General features: G+C 49.5%; 1 protein-coding gene across 3 annotated transcripts in view; it reads left to right on the top strand.

Annotated features, from left to right (window-relative positions):
- The window catches only part of KIRREL3 (kirre like nephrin family adhesion molecule 3), a 547,667-nt gene that overhangs the window by 401,545 nt on the left and 122,457 nt on the right, over positions 1-23,665 (top strand). For 2 of the 3 annotated variants that reach the window (XM_042906397.1, XM_042906396.1), the window contains exon 2: positions 20,540-20,617. In XM_042906397.1, the coding sequence (XP_042762331.1) occupies positions 20,540-20,617 (78 nt within the window). Of the gene's footprint in view, positions 1-13,290; positions 13,448-20,539; positions 20,618-23,665 lie in introns of those variants that run through there. The other variant, XM_042906398.1, reaches the window with a different exon arrangement.

The raw sequence follows: 23,665 nt of genomic DNA, 5'->3' as shown, positions 1-23,665 counted from the left end.
CTCCATAGTTTGCCTCAATCTCCCTTTCTTGATTTCCCTATACGGATCCTTGCCCTGCTGCCACACTCAGTGCTCCCCCTTGTCCGTTCCCAGCCTGAACCTTCGCCCAAGCCATTCCTCCTCCTTCGAATGCTCTCGCCCCCATATTCTGGCCCGTCCTTGGCATCCTGTGCGGCCCAGCTCTAGTCCCACCTCCTCCATGAAACGCTCCATGGCCAGACGAGCACAGCAGTTATTGGTTGCCCTTTGTGTGTGCATCCCATGTCCCCAGCTGTGGGGGGCCCTGGAGGGCTGAAATGTGCCCAGTGCATCCGTATGGTTTCATACAATGTCTGGCCCGGTCAGCATATAAATTCCTATGGACAGTCACAGTGACATGTACCAGTATTAAAAAAATGATGTGACCTGTTTTTAAAGACTTTGTCATCCAAGGAGACAGGCAGACAGATGAGGCAGACAAATAACCTTAACAACAGAGGTAGAAAGCAGTGGGGGACATGGGAGCAGAGAGGGTGTTTGGGCACCCAGGTTACCAGCGACAGAAACTTGCAAGCATCATCCAGATCCAGGTGCAAGTCCAGATGTTGAGAAGGACGCAAACGCCATCCCGCTCATCCCCGTGGGGCCGACGTCGCATGGGTTCCTATGCGCATCCCCCTGTTTTCTGCCCCTGCCCCTCGTGTCCCTCTCTCCAGCTCTCCCCCCCCCCGACCCTTGCCAGCTTCCTGCTTCATCCTGTGCCCTGTCTGGTTCGTGAGAGAAGTTACTGGTTAAGCGAGAGAGCGGGTCCTGGGGACCCTGAGTGTTCTGCTGAGCAAAGGCCCAGTAGAAATCTAATAAGCAGATCAGAGGGATAAAAGCTCAGGCAACAAGCAGGAGGATTTAAGGAAATGAGGATATTCAGTCCTGAGTACCTGAGGACGTTGTAATTGACAGAGCAGAGACTGAGCTCCCCAGGCCCCACGTGGAATTTAAGAAATTGGATTTTACACTCACCTGTGTTTGGGAACTAACTACCCTCCCAAGCGATAAATGCTAAGGGCTCTGGGGGGAAATCGCCAGAAGCCACACCACCATCATTTGTTTAGTCTCTACCTGTTCGTCTTCCAGGACCATGGACGGCCGGTGGGGAGGGAGCCCTTCAGAGACATTGGTGAGCTCTGGCGTAGACCTTCCCCGGCTCCTGCTTCATAAAAGTGACATGTGTTGGGGGACAGAGCGCCGGCTTCGGGTTAGATCCTGATCTGGTTCTCCTGCTCCCTAGCTGTGTAGCCTGAGACCGTCATGCCACTTTGCTGATCCCCGGCGTCTTCACAAGTGAAGTGGTGATTCCTGTCTCTAGGTGTGGGGAAGATAAAATGAGAGAATGTATGGAAAGCCGTCTCACGGGGTCAAAACTTGCTCGTGGACTCCTCGGGGTTGGTAAGCCCAGATCTGCCGTGACATGAGAGGCTGGAACGTTTACATTTCCAAGGGTTGTGGATAGGTCTTAGAGACAGAAGAGACAGTACTTGTGCTGAGTCAGAGGGGCAGAAGCCTACTGACTGGCCAGGAGCAGTTTGCTAGCACATTCAGAGAGTTCTCCATGGGGAGAGGCAGATTCCAAGCCACAGGAGCATCGTTACAGCCCCTCCCCAGGGCCCACACAAGCAGTGTGTGTGCACACAAGCTCACCCACGCATCCCACACACTCTCACACAGGTGAGACACTCCCTGCTCACCACACATCCACCCACAACGACACACGCACCCACCTGTTCCGATGTGCGCATACACACCCCCACTTGTATTAGACACGTGGGACTCATGCCCATGTGAATTCCATATCCAAGATTCAGATCTCTATCTTCCCTTTCCTGGGACATGTGAGGCCAGGATTCCTCCAGGGGATTCCCATTTTGCCCTCCTCCTTCTTCGAGAGATGCTAAAGAGTGAATGAAGACGGGGTCTGGGTGGCTTAGTTAAGTGGCCGACTTTGGTTCAGGTCATGATCTCGTGGTTTTGGGGTTCGAGCCCCATGTTGGGCTCTGCTGACAGCTCAGAGCTTGGAGCCTGCTTCAGATTCTGTGTCTCCCTCTCTCTCTCTGCCCTTCCCCTGCTCGAGCTCTGTCTCTCTCCCCTGCCCCCCCCCCCCAAAAAATAAATAAACATAAAAATTTTTTTAAAAAAAACAGTGAATGAAGACAAGTCCTTAAATGTACAGAGAAGCAGGGGTGCAGGGGGTGTTTTCCTGCTGCAAGCATCCCAGGTCCCAAAACTCCCAAGGGTTGTTTTTCTTGGAGAAGAAAATACTGTTTAACTATAGGGTAGTTGGGTAGCAGAAGGATTGGTCTGGTTCGGTGCAACCCCGTGGGGCATGTCAGGACAAATGAGTCAAAATCGCAGGGCAGGAGGGGATATTTAAGCTCAATATAAAAGAACTTTTAAATTCATAGCTCTCCAAAAATGAAAAGCCCAGCCTTGTAAAGTAATGGGCTCCCGTCTCTAGAAGGATCCAGGGGGAAACCATGTGACTACTTCTCCGAGATGCCGTAAAGGGGGATCCTGCACCAGACTTGAGGGTGAGTTTGAATGACCTCAAAGGCCCTTTCTGTGTAAAGAATCCAGAACTGGGGGGTCGCCACTCAGCTTCTCCCTCAGCTACTTTTGCTGAAGGCAAGGATGGAATCTACAACGGAGGAGGGATGACCAGTCTCCAAGATGCTGGTCCCCACGTCGGACTCCCCCTCTAGGTTATTGGACTCACGCTGTGCAACAGATGCTCAGAACTTCTCCTTCCAGAGACCCGTGTTGCCTGCATTCTGCCTCTGCCCTCTGCCATCGACCCGACTGAGTGCAGAAGTCCAGAGACTGAATTTCTCTCGGGTGACATTTTGATGAATTTAGACCCAAAGTCACTTGGCTTATTGATCCCAGAGAAAATGTTCATCCTTTAAAGACCACCCAACTGCATACTTAATCCATGTGCCACACACCGGGTCGATATGAAACACCGCCAAGACAAACATGTTGCTGAGGCCTTTGTTGAAAGGGGACTTTGTGACTTTCTAGTTCTCTCTTCCTTCCACTCCAGCAGAGCTGTCTCGCCATGTGGGGAAATGCCCACTGGGAGGTTGAGTGGCATCGGCAGGAAAGCCGTGGGTTTGGGTTCTCAGCCTGTGCCACGGCCAACGATGTGCTCAGGGACTGTGAGCCAGCCCGTTAGCCGCCCTGTGCCTTAGTTTTCCCGTCTGAGAAATAGGAGCCTGACCGCCCCTGCTCCAGTCACACGGTGAATGGCATCGCCGTGTGTAACAGCAGCCTAGCACAGGGTAGCTCCGAAGTGTCCTGCTCCTGAGCTGATTAGAAACGGCCCTCTCGATGTGCCTCCAGAAACAAAGCACGAGGGAAGAGAGGAAGCACATCAGCTGGCTCCCAGGAGCCTGTGCAGCCACAGCCAGAACAGCCAGGAGCGCCAGCCCCAGCCACGTGCGGGCCGAGCTGTGGCGTCTGACGCCCGCTGCCGGCTCGCGTTGGGCTCCAGTGACAGCAGGTTGTAGATGGAGATGCTGAGGCCCAGTGACTTGTCCAAGTGATGTGACACTTCCTAGCACTAAGTGATGTGCAAGGGAAAGGGACTAAATAGATGCTGTCTAAAACAGAAGCTCGGGGAAGCAAAAACTGCCTGTCTTGGTCGCACGGTATCCATAGCGACCAGAACCAATGCCTAGTGAGCTCTCAACAAATACGGAACGAGTGACTGAGTCAGTGAATGATGAACAGGGGAAAAAAAAAAAAAAAACCATCAACGATATGAACCTGAATGACTAACCACATGAGGCTGACTTACAGCACATTTCTGCAAAAGTGAAAAAGGCCGGCGAAAAGCAGAAGACATACCGAGTCCGGTTCTCAAACCACCAGAAGAACTCTCAGGTCTGTGCCCTCACCTTGGCCCCCAAGGTTTGGAAGGGAACTCGGGTACCAAATCAGTTGGCGATCTGTCAGGACGTAGGGGCAGATTTTCCCATCTGTTAAATCACTCACCCCATGTAAGCATTTATTGAGTGCCTGCTGTGCGCCAGGCTCTGTGCAAGGTGACAGAGATGCAAGGATCCGTTGAGCTCGTCCCCACCTCACAGCCACAAGGCTGGAGCGAAAGATAATAAGCCATTGTCTCCTCCATGGGAAGTCCCATAGCAAAGGGATGTGTGAGTCGTGCGGTGTCCCAAGGGAGGGGGTGCCCACCTGCAGGGCTGAGTGGGAGAGGGCCACGTGGAGAAGGTGTTTCCCTACGGGGGGTCTTGAGCTAGGAGTGGGATAAGGTGTTTGAGTCTCTGGCAGAAGAATGGCCAGGTCCCAGGCCCAGAACTGGAATCAGCAGGGCACATTCTCAGGCCTGCGCACCATGACCGGCCCTGCGGTCGGGCAGAGGGCCGGTCAGGCCACCAGACTGGGGAAGGTGCTGGGCAGTCATCCCTGCCGGTCAGGGCGCCCCCAGGATGGGAAAGGGGAAGGACGCGGCTCTGCCACTGGTGGCTCTGGGAGATGACCTCACTCCTCTGACGGTTAGTTTCTTCCTCTGTCCCTGGTTGAATGGGGTGATTTCTAAGTTCCCTTCCAGTTCTAACATTCTATGACATTTCTGACTAATGCACCAGATCAGATATGTACACAAGACCAGAGGCGTAAGAAAATACACAAAGAAACGTGGGTTAATCTAGTGCAAACAGTGTAAGAACTGAATAGGCTGGCTACACGGGCAGTGCTTGAAATACCTATGGACTCACCCTTCCGGGCCTCAGATCCTGGCTTGTAGAACCGTGGTTCCTCCCCAGCCCTCAGGGAAGGGGAACATTCCCAGCTGAGCCCCAGGGAAGTCTGGCCCTGCGTGAACTAAGTGTCCCCAGGTGACAGTACAGCCTTTGTGTGGTGCCAGGGGCTGAAACAGAAGTTACACCTCGTCCCACAGAGCTCCCGACACACAGGGAAAAAATGCTTTGGTAAAAAGTAGTAGGAGTCCTCCCGTGGCCCTCAGTCCCCTACAGGCAGCATTATTTCTAAGCTGCAGTCATCAAGGAAGGGGGCCTCAGACCCAACAAATCCAAAAGCTAGGGGGACCTTAGCGATCTTTTTGGTGAGAGGCTGTTAGTTCTTTGGTGGGAGAGCATCATCCCCTCTGAGAATACACAAAAGTCATGGTTCTCTCCTAGAAAAATGTATACACACTCAGTTTTGTATGCAAATTCAGGAGGGTATGAGATGCCCTGATTGAGGTCCCCTAGAGGTCCCCAGACACAGGTTAAGTCTCCTGCCCTAGTTCAGACTCTCTATTTCGTAAGTGAGGAAATTGAGTCCCAGAAAGCGCAGGTGACTCACCCAAGTTCACCCAGTTAATTAGAGCAGAGGCGAGTTCCCAGGAAAATCAGGCCAGCATCTGCCCCAAGCAGGGACGCTCCCAGCAGGGCACAGGATCGCTGATGTCTGACGTGGAGCTCGGTCCCTGCAGATGCCATGGCTCAACTCTGGCAGGGAGAGCAGAGAAGAGGGGCAACCAGGCCCCGGTGGCTGGCCCCCAAAGCTTCCGGCTTCTGCTGCCTCTCTGTCCATAGCAGAGAGGGACTTGGGTGATAGTTCGCTGACTCAGCACCCTCTGACACGTCATTCCACTCACCACACAGAAGGTTCCTCGGGGAACACTGGACAGGCACTCAGAGCTGCCCGCATCCTCACCCCCACGGTGTAAACAGGAGATCTGGATTTGTGAGTGGTGAAGTCCTATACCTGGGGGGAGGGGGCGGGGCACCAGGATCTGATAAGACTCAGACCAGATTCAGGTCTCAGCTCTGCTGCTCTATAACTGAGCTGCCATTGGTGAGGTATTTAACCTTCCCGAGCCCCAGTTTCCTCAACTGCACAACCAAGACTATCATGGTGCCTCTTCCCAGGACTGGTGTAAGAATTAACTGAGATAATTTATATGAAGTGCTTTACCACCGTGCCTGGCAATACATGATAGCTGTTTTGTCACACCGCCCGGGGCAGGGGACCTTACGGTGGTAAATCCTTCCCTTCAGGATCTCACACCCAGCTTCTTACCGATACCCTCCCTGGTAGCGATGGATGTAGGAAGAAATCTCTCTTCCCACTGTTCCAAGCATTTGCTGAAGAGTGCAGCAGGGGGCCTCTGCAGAAGCATCTGGAAGAACTTGCTGCCATTAGCAGATGCTGCCCATGCAGAGGTTGTGAGTTTGCCCCCTCTGAAGATCCTAAAGGCACGTCGGTCGTGACCTTTCTGGAATGGTGGAGTGGCAGTCCTGCCAGGAGGTGAGGGAGGGAACCACATGAGCCATCGTGGCCATCCAGTCAGCAGCTTCAGCTCAGCAAGTCATCAGCAAAAACAGGATGAGACATGGAGGGATGGTGACTCACAGGACAGGAAGCAGAAATCACAGGTGGAGGCCCTCAGTCACGTCTGAAAGACCTGGAAGCCGGAACCAGGGTAAACAGACCCCTCTTCAGATGTTAAAGCTCAGCCAGGGGTGTGCTGATAACCCAGCCCTCGGGAAGGAGAGCGTGCAGGGGAAAAGCCTTCACGGCAGCCTTGTCCTACTCCTTGGTGGAAATACTCACCATGGCCAGTTGGAGGCTGCCAATGTGACCTCACCGAATGCAGATGGGAACCAGATTCCAGCTGGCACTAGATCACTACTCCACTGGCTGCAGCCTACACCCCAGGATGGGACAATGGTGTACATTCCCTGGGCTCCAGTCTGACCTTAGTCCTTGCGAAGAGACCCTGGCACCTTGCACTGAAGATAACTTCTTTTTTTCTACTGAAATGAAACCTGCCTCCTTACAGTCCCCACCGCCTGGTCCAAACTCATTGCCCTAAAGCCCCGCAGTCAGTCTTTTCTCTTTCCTACTTGCACACCCCAACTCTTCACCTGTGCCTCTTGTGGCAAGACTTACAGACACTTGCTGGCCTGGCACCAGCCTCTGGGTGCTGCTGGGTCTGCCCTGCACCCCTTGAAGAATGGCTTACAGAGCCAGGCGCCACCTTCCCTGTAGGTCTGAGCTGTGCCAGGTTAGAACCTTCCATCACCTGCTTGAACTGAACCGGTCACGAGAGGACCTTTATCTGGGTCTTCCTCCAGGTTTGTTCTAATTCCTTGGCTGGTTTATAAGACCCCAAGGGTGGACCTTAACCTTCTTTCTACCCCAATGCCCAGCACGTGCCCTGTGCTCACTCTGCAGTTACTCAATAGCTGCTGGCAAGGTTGACGATGACCATTTTCAGGCCCCTTGGCTTCTCTGATTCTACAAAGCACCAGCTGTAGCCCTACATTACCATGCAAGCCATGGGTGATAGGGCCCTGGAGGACCATCATGAGCCAGCCCCTTTCCAGAGAGCTGAGCGTAGCTGTCCCCCAAGCGGCTGTGGACATCGTCTTTACAAGGGTATAAGAGCCTCTATTCAGAACCAGAGCCCTCAGGCTAAACTGCAGGCTTATTTTATTCTTGTTCTGACTTTCAGCACACCCGTGCTTTTTATAATAATATATTACGTTGTTATTTTTCTAACGCCTCTTTGTGGAGTTGTTTACAATATGTCCAGCCTTCGCTCCATATGTTTGAACAGGTCATAGGAACACACCTGTCCTCACCTTTACCTTCCAGCTTTTTGCATAAATTATCCCCCAGTCCTCACCACAGCCCAAGAGATCTCCACTTCACAGACTGAGGAAATGAAGTGGATACCTCCGATCAAAAGGCTACACTACTGTGTGAGAAGTCCCAAGGGGGATGGACCCGGTGGTCCAAGCTTCCTTGACTGGCTTCTCTCAGCCTCAGGAGCCAGGGGAGGACCTGGCTGTCCCATCCAAGATCTACAAGTCAGAACAGCTGTGGACAACCTGCTCCCCAAATCCCTCGGTTTAAAGGCTCTCCTTGTCTTAGACCAGGTTACCTCACTGTGTCCTCCAACCAGAGAACCTTCTCCAAACTAACAAGAGGTACACATCCTTCCATAGTTCGGGCCTGGGCCACCAACTTCCTTCATGTGGCTGTGCCATCCTCTGTGGTCAGGACAGAGCCTGAGTCAAGGTCCCTCATGGTTTCTTATGGACAGACTGGTCACAGACACACATGGGCTGCCACTGGCCACATGCACTAAAACCTTGTGAGTTCCCTTGCTCCTGAACAGACCAGGAGTGGTCGGTGTGGATGCAGGTGTTCGGTGGTACTGCCCATCCCTGCTCTGAGAAGTATTTAATGGCCCACAAATGATCCAACCAGCAGGTTGGCGGGCGCAGGTGGGCAAGGGAGAAGATGGTGAATGGTGGTGAATACGTACCTTTTTCTCTGCAGGGGAGATTTGTCTAAGGTGTGAGCTGGAGTCTGGAATTCCTTCCCATTCTCTCACCATAATATGGGAGCAGATGCATTCTGTCTTTTTCATACTATCCCAGTCATCTTCGTCCTCTCCTCAAATGGGGTCCCGTCTCTGGGACTCAGCTATCGATGTGCAAGGCCTGTGCAGTCCCCTGCATGCCTGATGGCAATCAGCCTCTCACTGGGATAGCCTTGTGGGGAGTAAACTCTCATGTTCTTATTAAGTGATGGCTGGTGTTTCAGAATCACTCCCGTGGATCTGTTTGGGGTTGATTCCTAATCAAAGCTCTCAGGCTCTCCTTTGCCCCCCCTCACTGCCGAAAGGTTAGCATTACAGAGAAGAAAGGTGCTCTGGTTTCTGTTGCTGGGCTCTGCCAGCTTGGATCTGGGGCTCTGGGGAAGATGAGAGGGCTTGATTTTGTCCCAATTCTTGTGTTCAGATCCCAACTCTGCCGTTACCAGCTGGGTGACTTCTGGCAACTCTCAGAACCTCTCTGGTCCTTGTGCCGGCCTCCAAGAATATCTCGGGTGTCATGAAGGTTCAAGGAGATCTTGTATCCAACAGGTGCACGGAAGATAACAAACCCCGGGGGGTGTGTTAACTGCTGATACCCAGTCACAACCACATTCTCCGACCCATGTTCTATCCCTCGGGAGTAAGGTGCTTCCATGGAGCTTTCTGGAACCAGTGGACCTTCCATAGGCATGTTGGGCAAGAACAAGGGGGTGGAACCAGCCTGTGGCAGTCACCCTGGCCCTCTCCCAGAGGGACCCTGCAGCAACAGCTCACCCTGCGGGTCCTACAGCTCCTGCCCACATACACCAGTGGGGAGAGACTGCATTTGCACACCCTCATTTTCTCGAAGGCACAAGAAACCCTGCACTAGGGCCTCCATGTAGCTACATGGGTAGCTAGATAAATAATCACTAAATAAATAAATAAATAAAAATAAACAAAGAAAGCCTCCAATGAGCTTGAATTGCTGCCGTGCTGAGAGGTAACTGGCAGATTCAATTTAATTATAAGATACAGAGTTGTAATGGGGTGTGTGAGGCTCAAGGAGGATTTCAGTAATGGGAGGACAGCGGGGGTTCTCTGCCTTCTCTGCTGGCTCTTCTCCTAACCCCACCGCCTCCTTTCCTCTCTCGCCGTGTGAGCTGGGGCATTGGCGGGGAGCTCGACACTGCTCTGGAAGACAATGTCTGGCCCACCCTCAGGGACTCTGCTCCTCTCTAGCCTCAGCTCTTGGGACCACCCAAGTTACCAGGCCTGGGCTGGTCCTCGCTCAGGAAGACGGTGAGGTGGGGGCAGCAAGGGGCTTCATGCTCACAGCCCCTGCCTTCTTCTTCTGCTCCAGGGAAGGTGCCCAGCGAGGTACCGGCCCCTGCTGCAAAGCCAGATGAACAGGTAGCTCTGATCTGTTTGCCTGAGGACAAAAGCAAACTATTGCCTGGCCTGCCTCTTGTACAGCTTTCAACCCAGAAAGTGGAGGGGGCGTCCTCCAGCCTACTGAGGCTTAGCCAATGCCCTTCCATCCTAGGACCCTGTAATAGGCGACCATGTGCCTCCTCTCCTCTCTGTCTCTCTGTCTCTCTGTCTCTCTGTCTCTCTCTCTCTCTCATACCATCCCAGCTGCCCTCATTGTCTCCTCGGGTGGGACTGCCAGATTGGATGGCCCTACGCTCCGTACACCGCCCCCCCCAACTCCCAGAACACTGTTTCCTTCTGCCGCCCCTTTCCTTGTACCAGGTGAGAGCAACCGTCTCTGTCTACCCCCACCCTATTCAGCAGAGGGCTTGAGGGCAGAGGCTGGCCATATCTGACTCCACTGATAAATTCCTTAAGGCCAGCTCCTGGCCCTTATGGGACTCTCTTGGTTAATCCTCAGCTTTTATGATTTTATTGGGGCCATAAATGGGTGACACAGAGGTTTGCAAGCACATAACTAAACAGCAGCCGTTCTCCATGCTTCCATGTCCTGCCTCCACCTCCCTGTCTCCCAGGGAGGCGATCCATCCTTCTCCAGGCATGGACTTTCCAGGGCCTGACTCCCGCAAGGATTTCTCAGTGCCCCCTAACCCCCTGGCAGCAATGCCCATGACTCCATTGGCCTGCACCCTCTGAGTACATATGGTCCCCTTCTTCCCACTGGGGTCTCTGCTGGTCACCTGGGCTCAGCATCCAGACCGTATCCCAGCAGAATGGCACAGCCCGGGCTCTGGGATCAAATGGGCCTAGATTTGGGTCCTGGCTCCTCCACTTCCCAGCTGTGTGACTTCAGGTAAATTACTCAACTTCCCTGAACCCCACCTATACAATGGGGCTGATAATCCATATCTCCAGGAATCTGTGTGAAGATTAAATCCCTGCATCAAGTTTATATTCATAGCCTTTTGTTGGGCCTCTGCCTTCCCAAAGATCTGGACCTCAAGTCCATGGAATGGGGTGTGAGTATGGGGAGGTAGGGGGGACTTTGGAGGCTTCCTCGTGACGCTCGGTCTTAGTCCTTTGGGGACACTTTTGGTCCTAAAAGAAAAAGGAGAAAAGAGATGCCCTCTTTCTGCCTGGCCTCCTAGCTATGATTGACTGACTGTACCAGGCTGAGCCTCCCCAGGGACAGGGCACACAGCTGTCAAGCATCTGGTCCCATTCAGACATTACTCACCAACTTCCAACTTTCTCTCAGGAAAAGTCTAAAAGCCTTGCAGGCATATGGCCTTCAGCAGTCCCTGTCCCTCACAGGATAAGCAGAATGATGACAGGCCAGGGGGGAGGGATGGCCTTCATGATCTTGTTTCTCTGTCATATTCCCTCACAGAGCAATTAACCCCATGGGATCAGACATCTTAAACCAGAGATGGCTGAGGTAATCTTGTACATGTGATAAAACTGTTTCTATAAAATTCTTCAACCAATATTACTAAACTCTCCCCCGATTCCCTGCACCTCTTACAAAGATATGATACCAGTTATCCAAAGAACCTCACTCATAATCAGGTTTACTGGCTTCCACACTTACTAGCTGTATGACCCTGAGTGAGTTATTGAATCTTTTGGATTATCAGTTTCCCATTCTAGCAGATAGGAATAATAATAGTACTTACAGAATTTTTATGATTGAAGAAGATAATGTGTACAAAGTATCTAACACAGAGACTAATGAATCATAAGCAATCATCAAATTGCAACTTTTTTTTAAATGTTTATTTTTGAGGAAAAGAGAGAGAGTGAGTAGGGGAGAGGCAGAGAGAGGGGAACGGAGGACCTGAAGCGGGCTCCTCACTGACAGCAGCAAAGCAAGCCTGATGTGGGGCTTGAACTCATGAACCATGAGATCATGACCTGAGCCAAAGTCAGATGCTCAACCAACCGAGTCACCCAGATGCCCCTATAAATGGGAACTTTGATTGTGATGATGAATGAAGTGAGCTTGGCCCCAGATGGGGGAGCCCTTGGTGATACCAACCAGTGGAGAGGGGCAAGGCTAGGCTGCATCCAGCCCCCAGGAGGTAGGGTAACCTGTGTCCCAATTCCAGGGTGTAGAGGAGTGTGGGAGGAGTGCAACCCTTGGGGTCTGCATTGATGCCCAAGTGGCCCAGAGGAAGGCCACATTCTCAGTCAGTTGGTGGCCATGTTGGAATTCCAAGCAATTAATTAGTTGGGAGAAAGACCCCAGGCAGTATCTGAGGGTAGAAGATGAGTCCAACCTTCTGTGAAAAGAAGGATGGCAGGAGCCAGGCAAGGTCTCCAAGAGCCAGCCTGGTGGGCAGAGACTCAGTTCTCATGGAGGACTGAGAACAGAGCATGGCAAGGTGCACCAGGCATGAAGTCAGGCAGACAGGTGGACTCAAGCTTTGCCACTCAATAGCTGAGGGACCCTAGGTGACTCCTTACCCATCTAAAATGTCCATTTCTTTATAAATAAAGATAAGAATAGTAACACCAGTCTTTACAAGGTCAGTGTGAAGGGGAAACAGGATGAGAAAAGTCAAACACCCATTGCCACCCGGTAAATGTCCAATTTGTCTTGAGCACAACGTAGAGTCGGGCCAGTGGACCAGGAGTTTGGGGAAGCCAGAGGAGTGGTGACCACATGGGCACCAGACTTCCTGTAGGCACGTGGGGTCTGGGGCCAGCGGCAACATGGGCAGTCATGGACCCCACAGCTGGTGGTGAGGAATCACTGAAAGACTGCCTGCCTTAGCTGCCCTGTGGATAGGGCCGTGCCAGCCAGTAAGGGCAGGCTGAGGCAGCTGAGGAGGCCAGGGGCTGGTAAAGGGCTTCCCCAGTGTTACTTCTTGCCATTGCTGCATATGAAACTGAAGCTTCTTACCATCAAGTATTGGAGGGAGGTCTGCCCCTGCAGGAACTAGCAGGGATGAGCTGGTGGGTCACAAAGACCTTTGGGAATTATCACAATGATTGCTGACCCTTCCTGAAAGAAGATAATGCCACTTGAGCTTTGCCATCTAATTTATTATCTTAAAAACTTAAGACTATAGCCGGCTCAGGTTTCTCCTACAAGAATTTAATTGGTATGTAATAGCACAGGCAATTAAATAGAAATCAATAGTTTAAAACAACTAATTGATACTTAATATGAATGGGGAAAAACTTAGTTCTAATATAATTAACTCATATTAAATAGGTACTGAAATAGCAATTTTGTCTTTACAACAATGTAAAGTTTATAGTTCTTTAATAAACTTAGAGTTAGCAAGCAATGAGAGTCAAAAATTATGAAACAGGTATTATTGGGCTATTAAACATTTATTACTTGTCCTGGAGGGCCAGAGGCAGACACTAGTCAGGATTAATAAACCTTTGCTATTCCCCTCTTCAGGCCTCTTTACTATAGAGGTTGATCAGAAAACTGTGATCTCTGAGCGATTTATGGGCACCATTATTGCCCGGGATGTGAGTAATAATGCTGAAACCAGGGTGAGGCAGAACTGAAACAGAAAGCAGGAGCTTAGCAGAATCAAGGTGAGGACTTCTCAAACACGAGGCTCTGGCATCCTGTGATCACCCAGGCATCCTGGCAAGACCGGCTTTTGATGAGTCAGGCCATCGGTATGGACGCCCACCAAGGGCAACCCCCCAGACAAATCTCCAGCCTTCGGGGCCCTTGGCGAGAGCCACCCCATGACCTGTAGCAATTATTGCCATTAGTGTGGAAATAATTCACATGCTGCTAATGACACTTTGTTTTACTGAACTACAGTGTTTGATTTTTGTTCACCTTTTCACAAGTATATGCCATACATAGTCAACTGGATTATCATCTCATTGTGGGAAGAAGCTTGCCTTACATGTTTTTGTCTTGCACATGGTGCACTTAGGAGCTTCTCCATGAGCGTCTGTGGACCGGATACCATACCTGTCACACTTTATAAATACGTCCTGGTTGTGTAGGGCTGGCACTAACACTTGTGGCAGAGTCTACCCATATATTATTCCATTGCTTTCTATGTAATTCATTACATAATGACTTGATCTACAGAAGACATCTGCTCTCTGAGGTCAGTAAAGCTGATTGAAAAGGTATTTCTTCAGGGGCACATGGGTGGGTGGCTCAGTAGGTTAGGCATCTGACTTCAGCCTAGATCACGATCCCATGGTTCATGAGTTCAAGCCACACATCAGGCTCCTCATTGACAGGGTGGATTCTCTCTCTCTCTCTCTCTCTCTCTGCCCCTGCCCCTCCCCACTTTCTCTCTCTCTCTCTCTCTCTCTCATTTTTTTTTAAAATTTTTTCACCACCTATTAGTTTTTAATTCTTGTCAGATGATAATAATTACATATTTATTTTAAATAAATTAAAATAACTGCACAGGTAAAGACTATTACCTGTGTAATGTAGTAAGGAAAATATTTTAATAAAAGTAGATATAAAGCCATGTTCTAACAGCATACTTTTTTATAAAGTTCTATACAACATACATGTGTGAATTCTATTATTTTTTTTCTTATTCTTTTTTCCCCTTTTTATTTTTTTCATTTTATTTTTTATTTTTTAAAATTTACATCCAAATTAGCATATAGTGCAACGACTTCAGGAGTAGATTCCTTAGTGCCCCTTACCCATTTAGCCCATCCCCCTCCCACAACCCCTCCAGTAACCCTCAGTTTGTTGTCCATATTTATGAGTCTCTTCTGTTTTGTCCCCCTCCCTGTTTTTATATTATTTTTGTTTCCTTTCCCTTATGTTCATCTGTTCTGTCTCTTAAAGTCCTCCTATGAGTGAAGCCATATGATTTTTTTCTTTCTCTAATTTCACTTAGCATAATACCCTCCAGTTCCATCCACGTAGTTGCAAATGGCAAGATTTCATTCTTTTTGATTGTCGAGTAATACTCCATTGTGTATTCTTTATCCATTCATCCATCGATGGACATTTGGGCTCTTTCCATACTTGGGCTATTGTTGATAGTGCTGTATAAACATGGGGGTGCATGTGTCCCTTCAAAACAGTACACCTGTATCCCGTGGATAAATGCCTAGTAGTGCAATTGCTGGGTCGTAAGGTAGTTCTATTTTTAGTTTTTTGAGGAACCTGTATATTGTTTTCCAGAGTGGCTGCACCAGCTTGCATTCCCAGCTCTCTCTCTCTCTTTTAAAATAAATAAATAAACTTTTTAAAAATGTATTTCTTCATAGCTCATGTAATCATCCAAGACTGCTTCACTTGGGAACCCCATCACCTCAAACACAAGAAGTCCAGAAATGCACCATTATCCCCCGCCATGGCCTAATTGGCTTCCTTTGTCAGCTGCTTCTGACACAGACACCTCTCTTCCCCCAACCTCCCCAACTAAAGCCACTGTGGTCATCTGCCCCCTTCTGCTTGGCCACTCTGGCACTCAGCCCATAGTCTCTTCCCAGAATGTCTTTCAGATTCACCATGTTCTCTCAATCTTCGGCCCCTCTGGGGCCTCAGCCTCACCTGCTGTACCCACCTGGCTGGTCTTCCTGACTCACTTTCTCTTCCAGTCCCTCGACTTGTAGCTACCACAATAGCCTCCAAAGAACACCGCCCCAAAGTTCATTATTCATTATATCACTTTGGATGAGTCTCCCCTTTCATACCTGTAAAGAAGGGGAGGAATTTAACGGTCCCTACTCCCCAATCTGACATTTCACTTCTATTTGTTGAGCTCGCCCTTACCAGCTACTTCATTGTAGGCATTCTTCACCAAGTGCATCTGATTTTCATACTAACCATGTGCAGAGCATCTTACTATTAGTATCCACATTTTATAAAGTGCAGAGAGACCCAGAGCATGGCTCACTCTGGAGTGCTAGAGCAAGGCTCCAGCCAACACTGAGAGTTTCGAAGCACACATGGCCTCCCTGTGACTCTAGCCAGGTCCAGCTGACGCCTTCTCCATATGGTCTCAGGAACCATCTGGTGAGCTATTTTCAGCCTCTCCACTGCTCTCCTGTGTCAAGGTGGCAGGGATGGAGAAGCTCTGAATGTCCCCCTGAGACAGCTCAGGGTCCTTTCACTTGCTTTCTGATCTCAGGCTGTCTTCAGAGAGTGGGGAGAGAGAGAGAGAGCAGATGTCAGCCCATCATCTCTCACCAGGAGTACTGCAATAGTCAAACAATGGCGCTCTCTTGTCCGGGCTTACCCCTCCCCATCCGTCCTCTGCACCAGTGCCAAAATGGTCTTTATAAGATGCAAGCCTGGCCTGTCGGTTCCTTCAGAGCTCTCTGAGAGAAGAATCTGCTCCAGGCCTCTCTCTTGGCTTGTAGATGGCTGTCTTCATGTTCATATGGTGTTTTCCCTGTATGTGTGTCTGTCTCCAAATGTCCCCTTTTTATGAGGACACCAGGGGCATTGGCTTAGGGCCCCTCTAATGAGCATTTTAACTTGATTATCTCTGTCAAGGCCTTATCTTCAAACAAAGTCATGTTGTCTGGTGAATCCACATTCCACATGTGAATGAGGGGGAGAGGGGAAGGGCAGGGAAGAGACATAGTTCAACCCACAACACTGTCCTAGCCAGGGCCACCAACCTCTGTTCTCTATTGTCTGGTCTGTCTTGATTCACAGCCTCGGCAGCCCTGGGATCCCAGACCTTCCCCTGAGAAAGCTAGAAATCAGACCCGGCTTCTAACCTGAGTACTATTATCAGCTCGTACTTTGCCCTTGAACTGCCCTTTTACTTCTCTGAACCTCAGTCTCTGAAACCAAACTGGAGGAAATAGACCATTCTTCCTCACCTAGTTCAGAGAGCTACTGTGGTCATCTAATAAGGTAGTGAATATGACAGCATCGTGTAAAAATAAGGGTCCTGCAAATGTGAAGTAATAGCACTGTATCATTGTTATTACCTCTAAGAATAAAGAAATCCTAAGGCTAGAAAAAGTCCCATCATCACCCTGTGAAACTGAAGGAAAACGGTTCCATTTACAAAGTCAGCCCTTTTTATTCCTCCCAGAGGAAAGCTCCATTTCCTAGACTTCTTTTCCAATGAATTTACAACTTTCATTCACTCGGCGACGACCCTCACCTAGCTGACTCCATTGTGCTATGTTTCAGCCCACCTGGTTTGATTCTGACCTGGGTAGGGGAGAGCAGACCACTGCCCAATAGTCTTTAGTTGGTGCTTACATCGAATCATCAGATTTGTCCTGAGCTCCTGCCATGTGCCAGGCACTGTGTTGGGGACTGGGCTCAGAGCTGAAAATGGCACAATCCTGGCCCTTCTGCGGCTCACAGTCCAGGAATTCCTGGGGTTCATTCACTTCTTCCCAAGAAACAATGCCCTTTCCCCATAAATGTTTCCTTGCAGAATAGTATTTCTTAAGCCTTTGCTCTCCTCAGACAGTGCCCTCCCCACCCCATCTGCCAGTGACCCTGGACTTCTTTGCTGTGAACTTTCCTTTTAAGCGAGGATGACTCAATTCCTGTTCATCATTTTCCACGGCTGCCTTTGGTACATCTGATGGTTCTGTACTGATAAGTGCTCAACCAAAAGCTGCAGCCCTAAGGTCCACATGGAGAAGACCCCGACATCTTGCTGTTAAAATGGGCATCTGTGATCTGATTCCATTGTCTGTCCCAGCCCTGTGTGACAAGGAAGGTGGCAGTCTGGTGGCTGGTCTAGCTCACAAAGTGAAAGATTCTTTGTGTCACAGTCCATCATCTTTCCCCTAAGAGGAGCCTGCTTCGCTTGGCGGGGGTAGAGTTTCTCCAAGACAAAGCGATTACTTCCTGATGCCACCCCCGCCACGCCCCACCCAGCCCTCTCTCTGCTCAGTGCCTTTGACAACACACCACTTCCCCTCTTGGATTTCCACATTCTCCTCCCCTCCCCCACCTCAGCCCTACTTCCTCCTGTGGACCCAGTGACCTCTAATTTAGCTCTGCAAATCTCTCCAAAGAACATCCCAAATTTTCATATGTGGATAGCTAACTAATTTTCACTTCACTAATTCTCCAACCTGCTCGTTCTTGCAAGGATCCCAGTGGCTTCTCCCCACTTCTCAGTGAGGACTCAGTTGGAGAGCCCTCTCACTTAATACATTTCTTCAGTGTGCTTATTAGCGCCTTGTAATATAGCTGCCTAAATAATTAAGACTAACCCACACATGTCAAATTAAATGAGCCAAATACATTGAGAAATTGCCTCACCCTCCATTTCTTTTATTAATCAGGTTTTTAAAAAATTCTTTTCCTGCTCATTTGCGAAAATCAAACATGGTCCGTGAGACTCTTACTTACAATAACCATCCATGTGGCCTCTTTCCTCAGGCAGTCACCCTGGGGGCAACCTATTATGTGACACACGATGGGTTGAGTTGGGGTGGCAGAGACAGCCAACATAGATGATCTGGACTCAACAGGTCGCCCACACTCTCTCAATCTTTAGGAGAATTATGCCTGCTCCATTTTCTTGAGAGTTTAGGGGATGGTCCAGCAAGACCAACAGGAATGTTGGCCTAAATCCATCCAGCACCTTCTGCCCCCACTCCTCCATGCTTCCCTGGGCTCATTGTAGGAACCCCAGCTGCTTTTCTCATTACGAGTCACTGCTGATGTGCTTTAGATGGGCATAAGAAGTCAATGGAAAATATAATAAGAACGTCAGCAGTTTTATCATTGTGGTGATGAACAATGGTCGTGCAATTATAATGGGCTGGTTAACTCTGCCTGTCATCAGCATGTTAAGGCTTCTATACAGTCCCAGAGTCTCAGGCAAGGGGCTATTGTTCACAGGGGCTGAGAGCCTCCTCATAGCTTGTACTTCCGCTGGCCCCCTCCTGGCAGGCTGCATTCCTGCCTCTTGAAGGTGGTTGTTAGAAAGAATCCACAAATATAGTAAGTAAACATCAAAGGGGCTTTGATCCACAGGGCCCTCGACAGAGCAGGAGCCCTTGAAGAAAGAGCCAAGGCCTTGGATGAGGGAACTTAACATCGTCAATTTGGGCGCCTGAGATGTAAAGCTGTTTGAAGTGAGGTTGGCTTGGCCGTGCCTTCAGAAGAGCGTGCTCGTGGAGGGGACGGAAGAGAAGTGAGCGCCTTTGGAAAAGGCACGCTCAGATCTGCTTCTCTGCTCTTTACTGATAGTTAATAAACCCCTTTAGAGAATCAAGAGATCAAAGCTAGTAACCTCCCTGGGCCATGGCATTCTGCCACCGAACGCCATGCTTTGTTTTTCTCTAGGGCAAGAGCCCCTAAGCTTGACTTATCTGTCTCTCATGGACCCTTTCATCCTGCAACCCATGGAGGGTAGACCTGGGTGACAAGAGGTGGATGGAGAGGTAGGGAGGAGAAATGAGCCCATCCTGTCTAAGCTCTAACAGCCTAGATGTTAACCTCCAGGGCTCAGAGAAACACCCAGTGTCCCAAGAGAAGTTGCTCTAATGCAGCACTCACTGGGACCCACCTTCCCTGAGACACAAATGGAGGGAACCCCTGGGTACCCAGAAAGCCTGGCAAGCCCTGGGAGGGGGGTGCAGTCACATTCCCTCTTCCAGAAATCATACCCCTTGTCCATTCGCCAAGTTTATGGCAGCTGTCACATTTGTATGAGTTCCAAGCAAAGAAGTGGGGCAGGGGGTCTAAAATAATCCTGGGAAGTCATTTGACATCTTTGAACTTCGGGTTTCCCATCTGCATAGTATGAATAGCAGTAACCTATCTGCTCACCTCATGGGGTGCTGTGGGGGATCAGAAGAGGAATTTGGTGTAGAATTGCTTCAAAGCCCATAAAGCGCTTAAGACAGATCAGAATTAGAGGATAAAAACCAGAGGGGAAATCTCGTTCTCTTGCGAGGCAGATGTACTCTAGTCCAACGCCCACACACGGTGGGCACCCATTTACCAAATGCTGTGAAAAAAAAAAAAAAACCAAAAAAACAAAAACAAAACCTCTTGCATTTGCTACCTAGAATCATTGTCCTGCCTTATTTTTTCTGTTGTGTCAAAGTCTCGTGGGACCAGAATCTGTGTCTTGTGTCTCTTAGCCATTCCAATCCCTGTGCTCCACACTTGAGTCCACACTTCATAAGTGCTTGAGGACGGCACTGCCTTGTGCCGGAATATAGGAATGTATGGGAATCCCCAGACCCAGAAACTCACTCTCTCCCAAAAGAGAGAGGTAGACTCCTCTACCCCTACCTCCACCCCCACGTCTTCCCCCAAATTCACCCAACCGTTTCATCATTCTTCTGAATCACCCCCTGTGTCTGGTTGCCTTGCTCGATCCCAGACACCACTAGCTGGACTCTGCCTCTTTTTTTGGCAGGCCTGATCACAACCACAGCATGATCTGGGTATAGGCCCCCAGCCTGTATAGAGAGCCTCATTAACCTGTGAGTAGTGGTTCCGAGCGTGGACTCTGGAGCCATACCGCCTAGATTCAAACTCCTGGTTTTGCCACCAGCTGGCTCTTCCATTTAAGACTGCCTACTCAATACATCTGTAAACGGGGATGTTATAAAATGGAGATAATGGTACGCACCTCACAGAGTTATCGTGCAGATCAAATGAGGAGTTATTGGCTTAGAATGATGCCTGGACCATAGCAAGTGCTACATAAATGTTAAATAAGTAGCCCTGTTTATAAAGGCAGCAGCTTCATAGCCCCTGTAAAGGGGCCTTCAATGACAACTGATCCATTCTAAGCTCACTCACCTGTGCTTTTCTTCCAGAGCTGGGCCTCCAGAAGAGAGGATGCTGTCTGGTGCTGGGCTACATGGCCAAGGACAAGTTTCGGAGAATGAATGAAGGTCAGTGAGAACCTGCCCACACTCTTGGGGGTAAGGTGGAGGGTGAAATCCTCCCTGCAGCTGCCCTGCTGCTATGGTAGCAGGAAGAAGAACCTGGGACAGTGGGCAGAGCGGTTGGATTTCCATGAAGCTATTTATATAGTAATGTGGGGAAGAGTAGCTAATGCCTAAAACACAGCATGCTGATTGGTAAGCACGTTTCCTTCTGCTATCTTCCCTACTCCCTTTGTGCCCTCTACTTGTCTTCCTCTCTCCTTCCTACCTTTGTTCCCCAACCACTCACCCAGCACAATTAAATCTGCTTCTATTATCTTTTTTAATCCAGACCTCTCTACCTTTCTCTTCAATCATTCACATTTTTTGAATGCCTATTGAATAAACAGCACCTTACAGGGCGCTTGGGAAAATAGTAAAGAATAAGGCAGAGCTTTTATTTTCATAGAACTTACAATTGGAAATCTGCTGTCTTTTCCAACTCCACTGGCCCTATCTCTCCCTCTTACTCATGGGCTGTTCTGCCTTCCTTTTGCTCTGGGTCTTTCCTCTGAGGCTTCACTGGGTCACAGAAGGCTCTAGGAAGGTATTGACATTGATGTGGAGGCTGGGAAGTAAAAGGGGGGCTGTCACTTGTGGGCCTGCTATAATAAAGAGCCAATCCCCTCATCCCCAGCCATCTGTCTCCGTGCAGCTAATAACCCTCTCCATCAGATGCCACAGACTGTTTGTCAGGATTCAAAAGTAGATAAACAATGGCTGGGGATGCCATTTATTCATTAAAGTCAGACAAATGAAGCCTTGGCTCCCCACCAGCCAGCTTGCCATGAGCTGGGCCCCTCCCCTCTCAAGGCCCAGAGCCCCTGGAGCCTCATTCCCATCCCAGGCATGGAGGAGGCAGCTCACCTGTGCCATCTCTACCCCCAAAGTTATACCAAACTTCTGAGGCCCTCTTCCCATGCTCCTTTGCTGGCTCTTCTCCCAGCCCACGGTCCGTGACACCCACACCACCATGGTCTCCCAAGTCCTGATACCTTGCCAGCTGTAGGTTTGTTACCAGCACCCATCACGGTGACAATTTGACAAGAGTTAGGCCAGCACAACTGAGTACAAGGAGAATCCCCTCCTGCGTTGTGCAGCCTGTGTAAGAAGGCAGCAGCATCAAGAAGGCACTTGTCGTTTGTAGGAGCCCCATGGCTGAGCATAGCCAGGGTTAGGGGCTGCATTGTCCGCATCCTGCCAGGTGGTCTTCCTCCCTGATTTGTCTCTCGCTCAGCCCACCTCCTCCCTCCCCAATACCACCTTTGTGAGAGTGCTAGCCAGTAACTTCTAATTTGTGGGAATTGACAGGGTGCCTCTGTCCGTAGTGCTGAATAGACACATTCTCTTGCTGGCAATGCTCATTAGAGAAGCTGAGAATGAGGTTCGCAGGGATTGGGGAAGCCAGAAAGTCAAGAGCTAGGCTGGATTAGAAACCTCAAGTTCCAAGTGTTTGACCCCAGCAGAAGGATAGTGACTCCAGATCCTGGGGCCTAAAAAGAATCATGCCACAAGGCTGATGAACACCCCCTACAACCTTTCATCAGTGGCTAAGGGAGGGGTATATTCGTCAGCCCAGGCTGCCGTAACAATATACTGCAGACTAGATGGCTTTAACCACAGAAACTTATTTCTTCACAGTTCTGGAGGCTGAAAGTCCAAGATCAAGGTGGCAGCAGGGGGAGGTTCTGGTGAGAGCTCTCTGGCTGGCTTGCAGATGGCCACTTCTCACTGTACCCTCACTGGGGCACAGAGAGAGAGAGAGAACTGGATCTCTGGTATAAGAACACCAATCCTGTCCGATCAGGGCTCCACCCTTATGACTTGCTTAACCTTAATTATTTTTGTAAAGACCCTATCTCCAAATATATGGTCACATTGGAGGTTAGGGGCTTTAACACAGAAATGGCAGGGGGAACACACAATTCATTATGTAGCAAAGGTTCTGAATGCATCTGCCATAGCAGAAAGGTATAATGATAATACTCTGAACCAGGGATTTAAAAAATTGTAGGATGGAACTGGAGAGTGTGATGCTAAGTGAAATAAGTCATACAGAGAAAGACAGATACCATATGTTTTCACTCTTATATGGATCCTGAGAAACTTAACAGAAGACCATGGGAGAGGGGAAGGAAAAAAAAAAAAAGTTAGAGAGGGAGAGAGCCAGACCATAAGAGACTCTTAAAAACAGAATAAACTGAGGGTTGATGGGGGGTGGGAGGGAGGGGTGGGTGAGTGATGGGCACTGAGGAGGGCACCTGTTGGGATGAGCACTGGGTGTTGTATGGAAACCAATTTGACAATAAATTTCATATTAAAAAAAATAAAAATAAAAAATGGTAGAAAAAAATTTAATATTAAGTAGACATTAGATACTGTTTAATTAAAAAGGGAAGGAAGGGATTCAGACGGGGGACTACAGGAGGACTTGGAACCAAGACTAGGATCTGATTATTTCTGAGGACAGTTAGTTTTGCTGTCTGCAAAAACTAAACTAAGATGGCATTTTTAAAAATTTTTTATGTTTCTTTATTTTGAGAGAAAAAGACAGGGCACGAGCAGGGGAGGGGCAGACAGAAAGGGAGAGAGAGAATCCCAAGCAGGCTCCACACTGTCAGGGCAGAGCCTGATGCAGGGTTCGAACCCACAAACTGTGAGATTGTGACCTGAGTCAAAATCAAGAGTTGGACGCTTAACCAGCTGAGCCACCCAGGTGCCCTGAAGATGGCATTTTAAAGAGTTTTTTTTCTTGTCAAAATGGGAAGATACCAAAACAGTGCCTCTTCTCTCTGAGCCCCTTCTCCAAACACATGCAATCCACCCAAATGTGTTATGCTTTTTCCCCTGGCTGTGGTCGACTTGGTTAAGAATGAGCAATCCCAGGTACCTTACCCCTGCCAAAACCCTCCCCCTAGTGAAGATTAATTGGGAATAAAGCAAGTTATTCAGAAAGAGGGAGGGAATAGAGGCATTAGCCAATGGGTAACAGAGCAGCTAACTCCCTACCCTGCC

The sequence above is a fragment of the Panthera leo genome, chromosome D1, assembly GCF_018350215.1.
Source record: "Panthera leo isolate Ple1 chromosome D1, P.leo_Ple1_pat1.1, whole genome shotgun sequence".
Taxonomy (NCBI): domain Eukaryota; kingdom Metazoa; phylum Chordata; class Mammalia; order Carnivora; family Felidae; genus Panthera; species Panthera leo.
The sequence above is the reverse complement of the archived record's forward strand: the minus strand, read 5'-3'. Positions and strand labels throughout refer to the sequence as shown.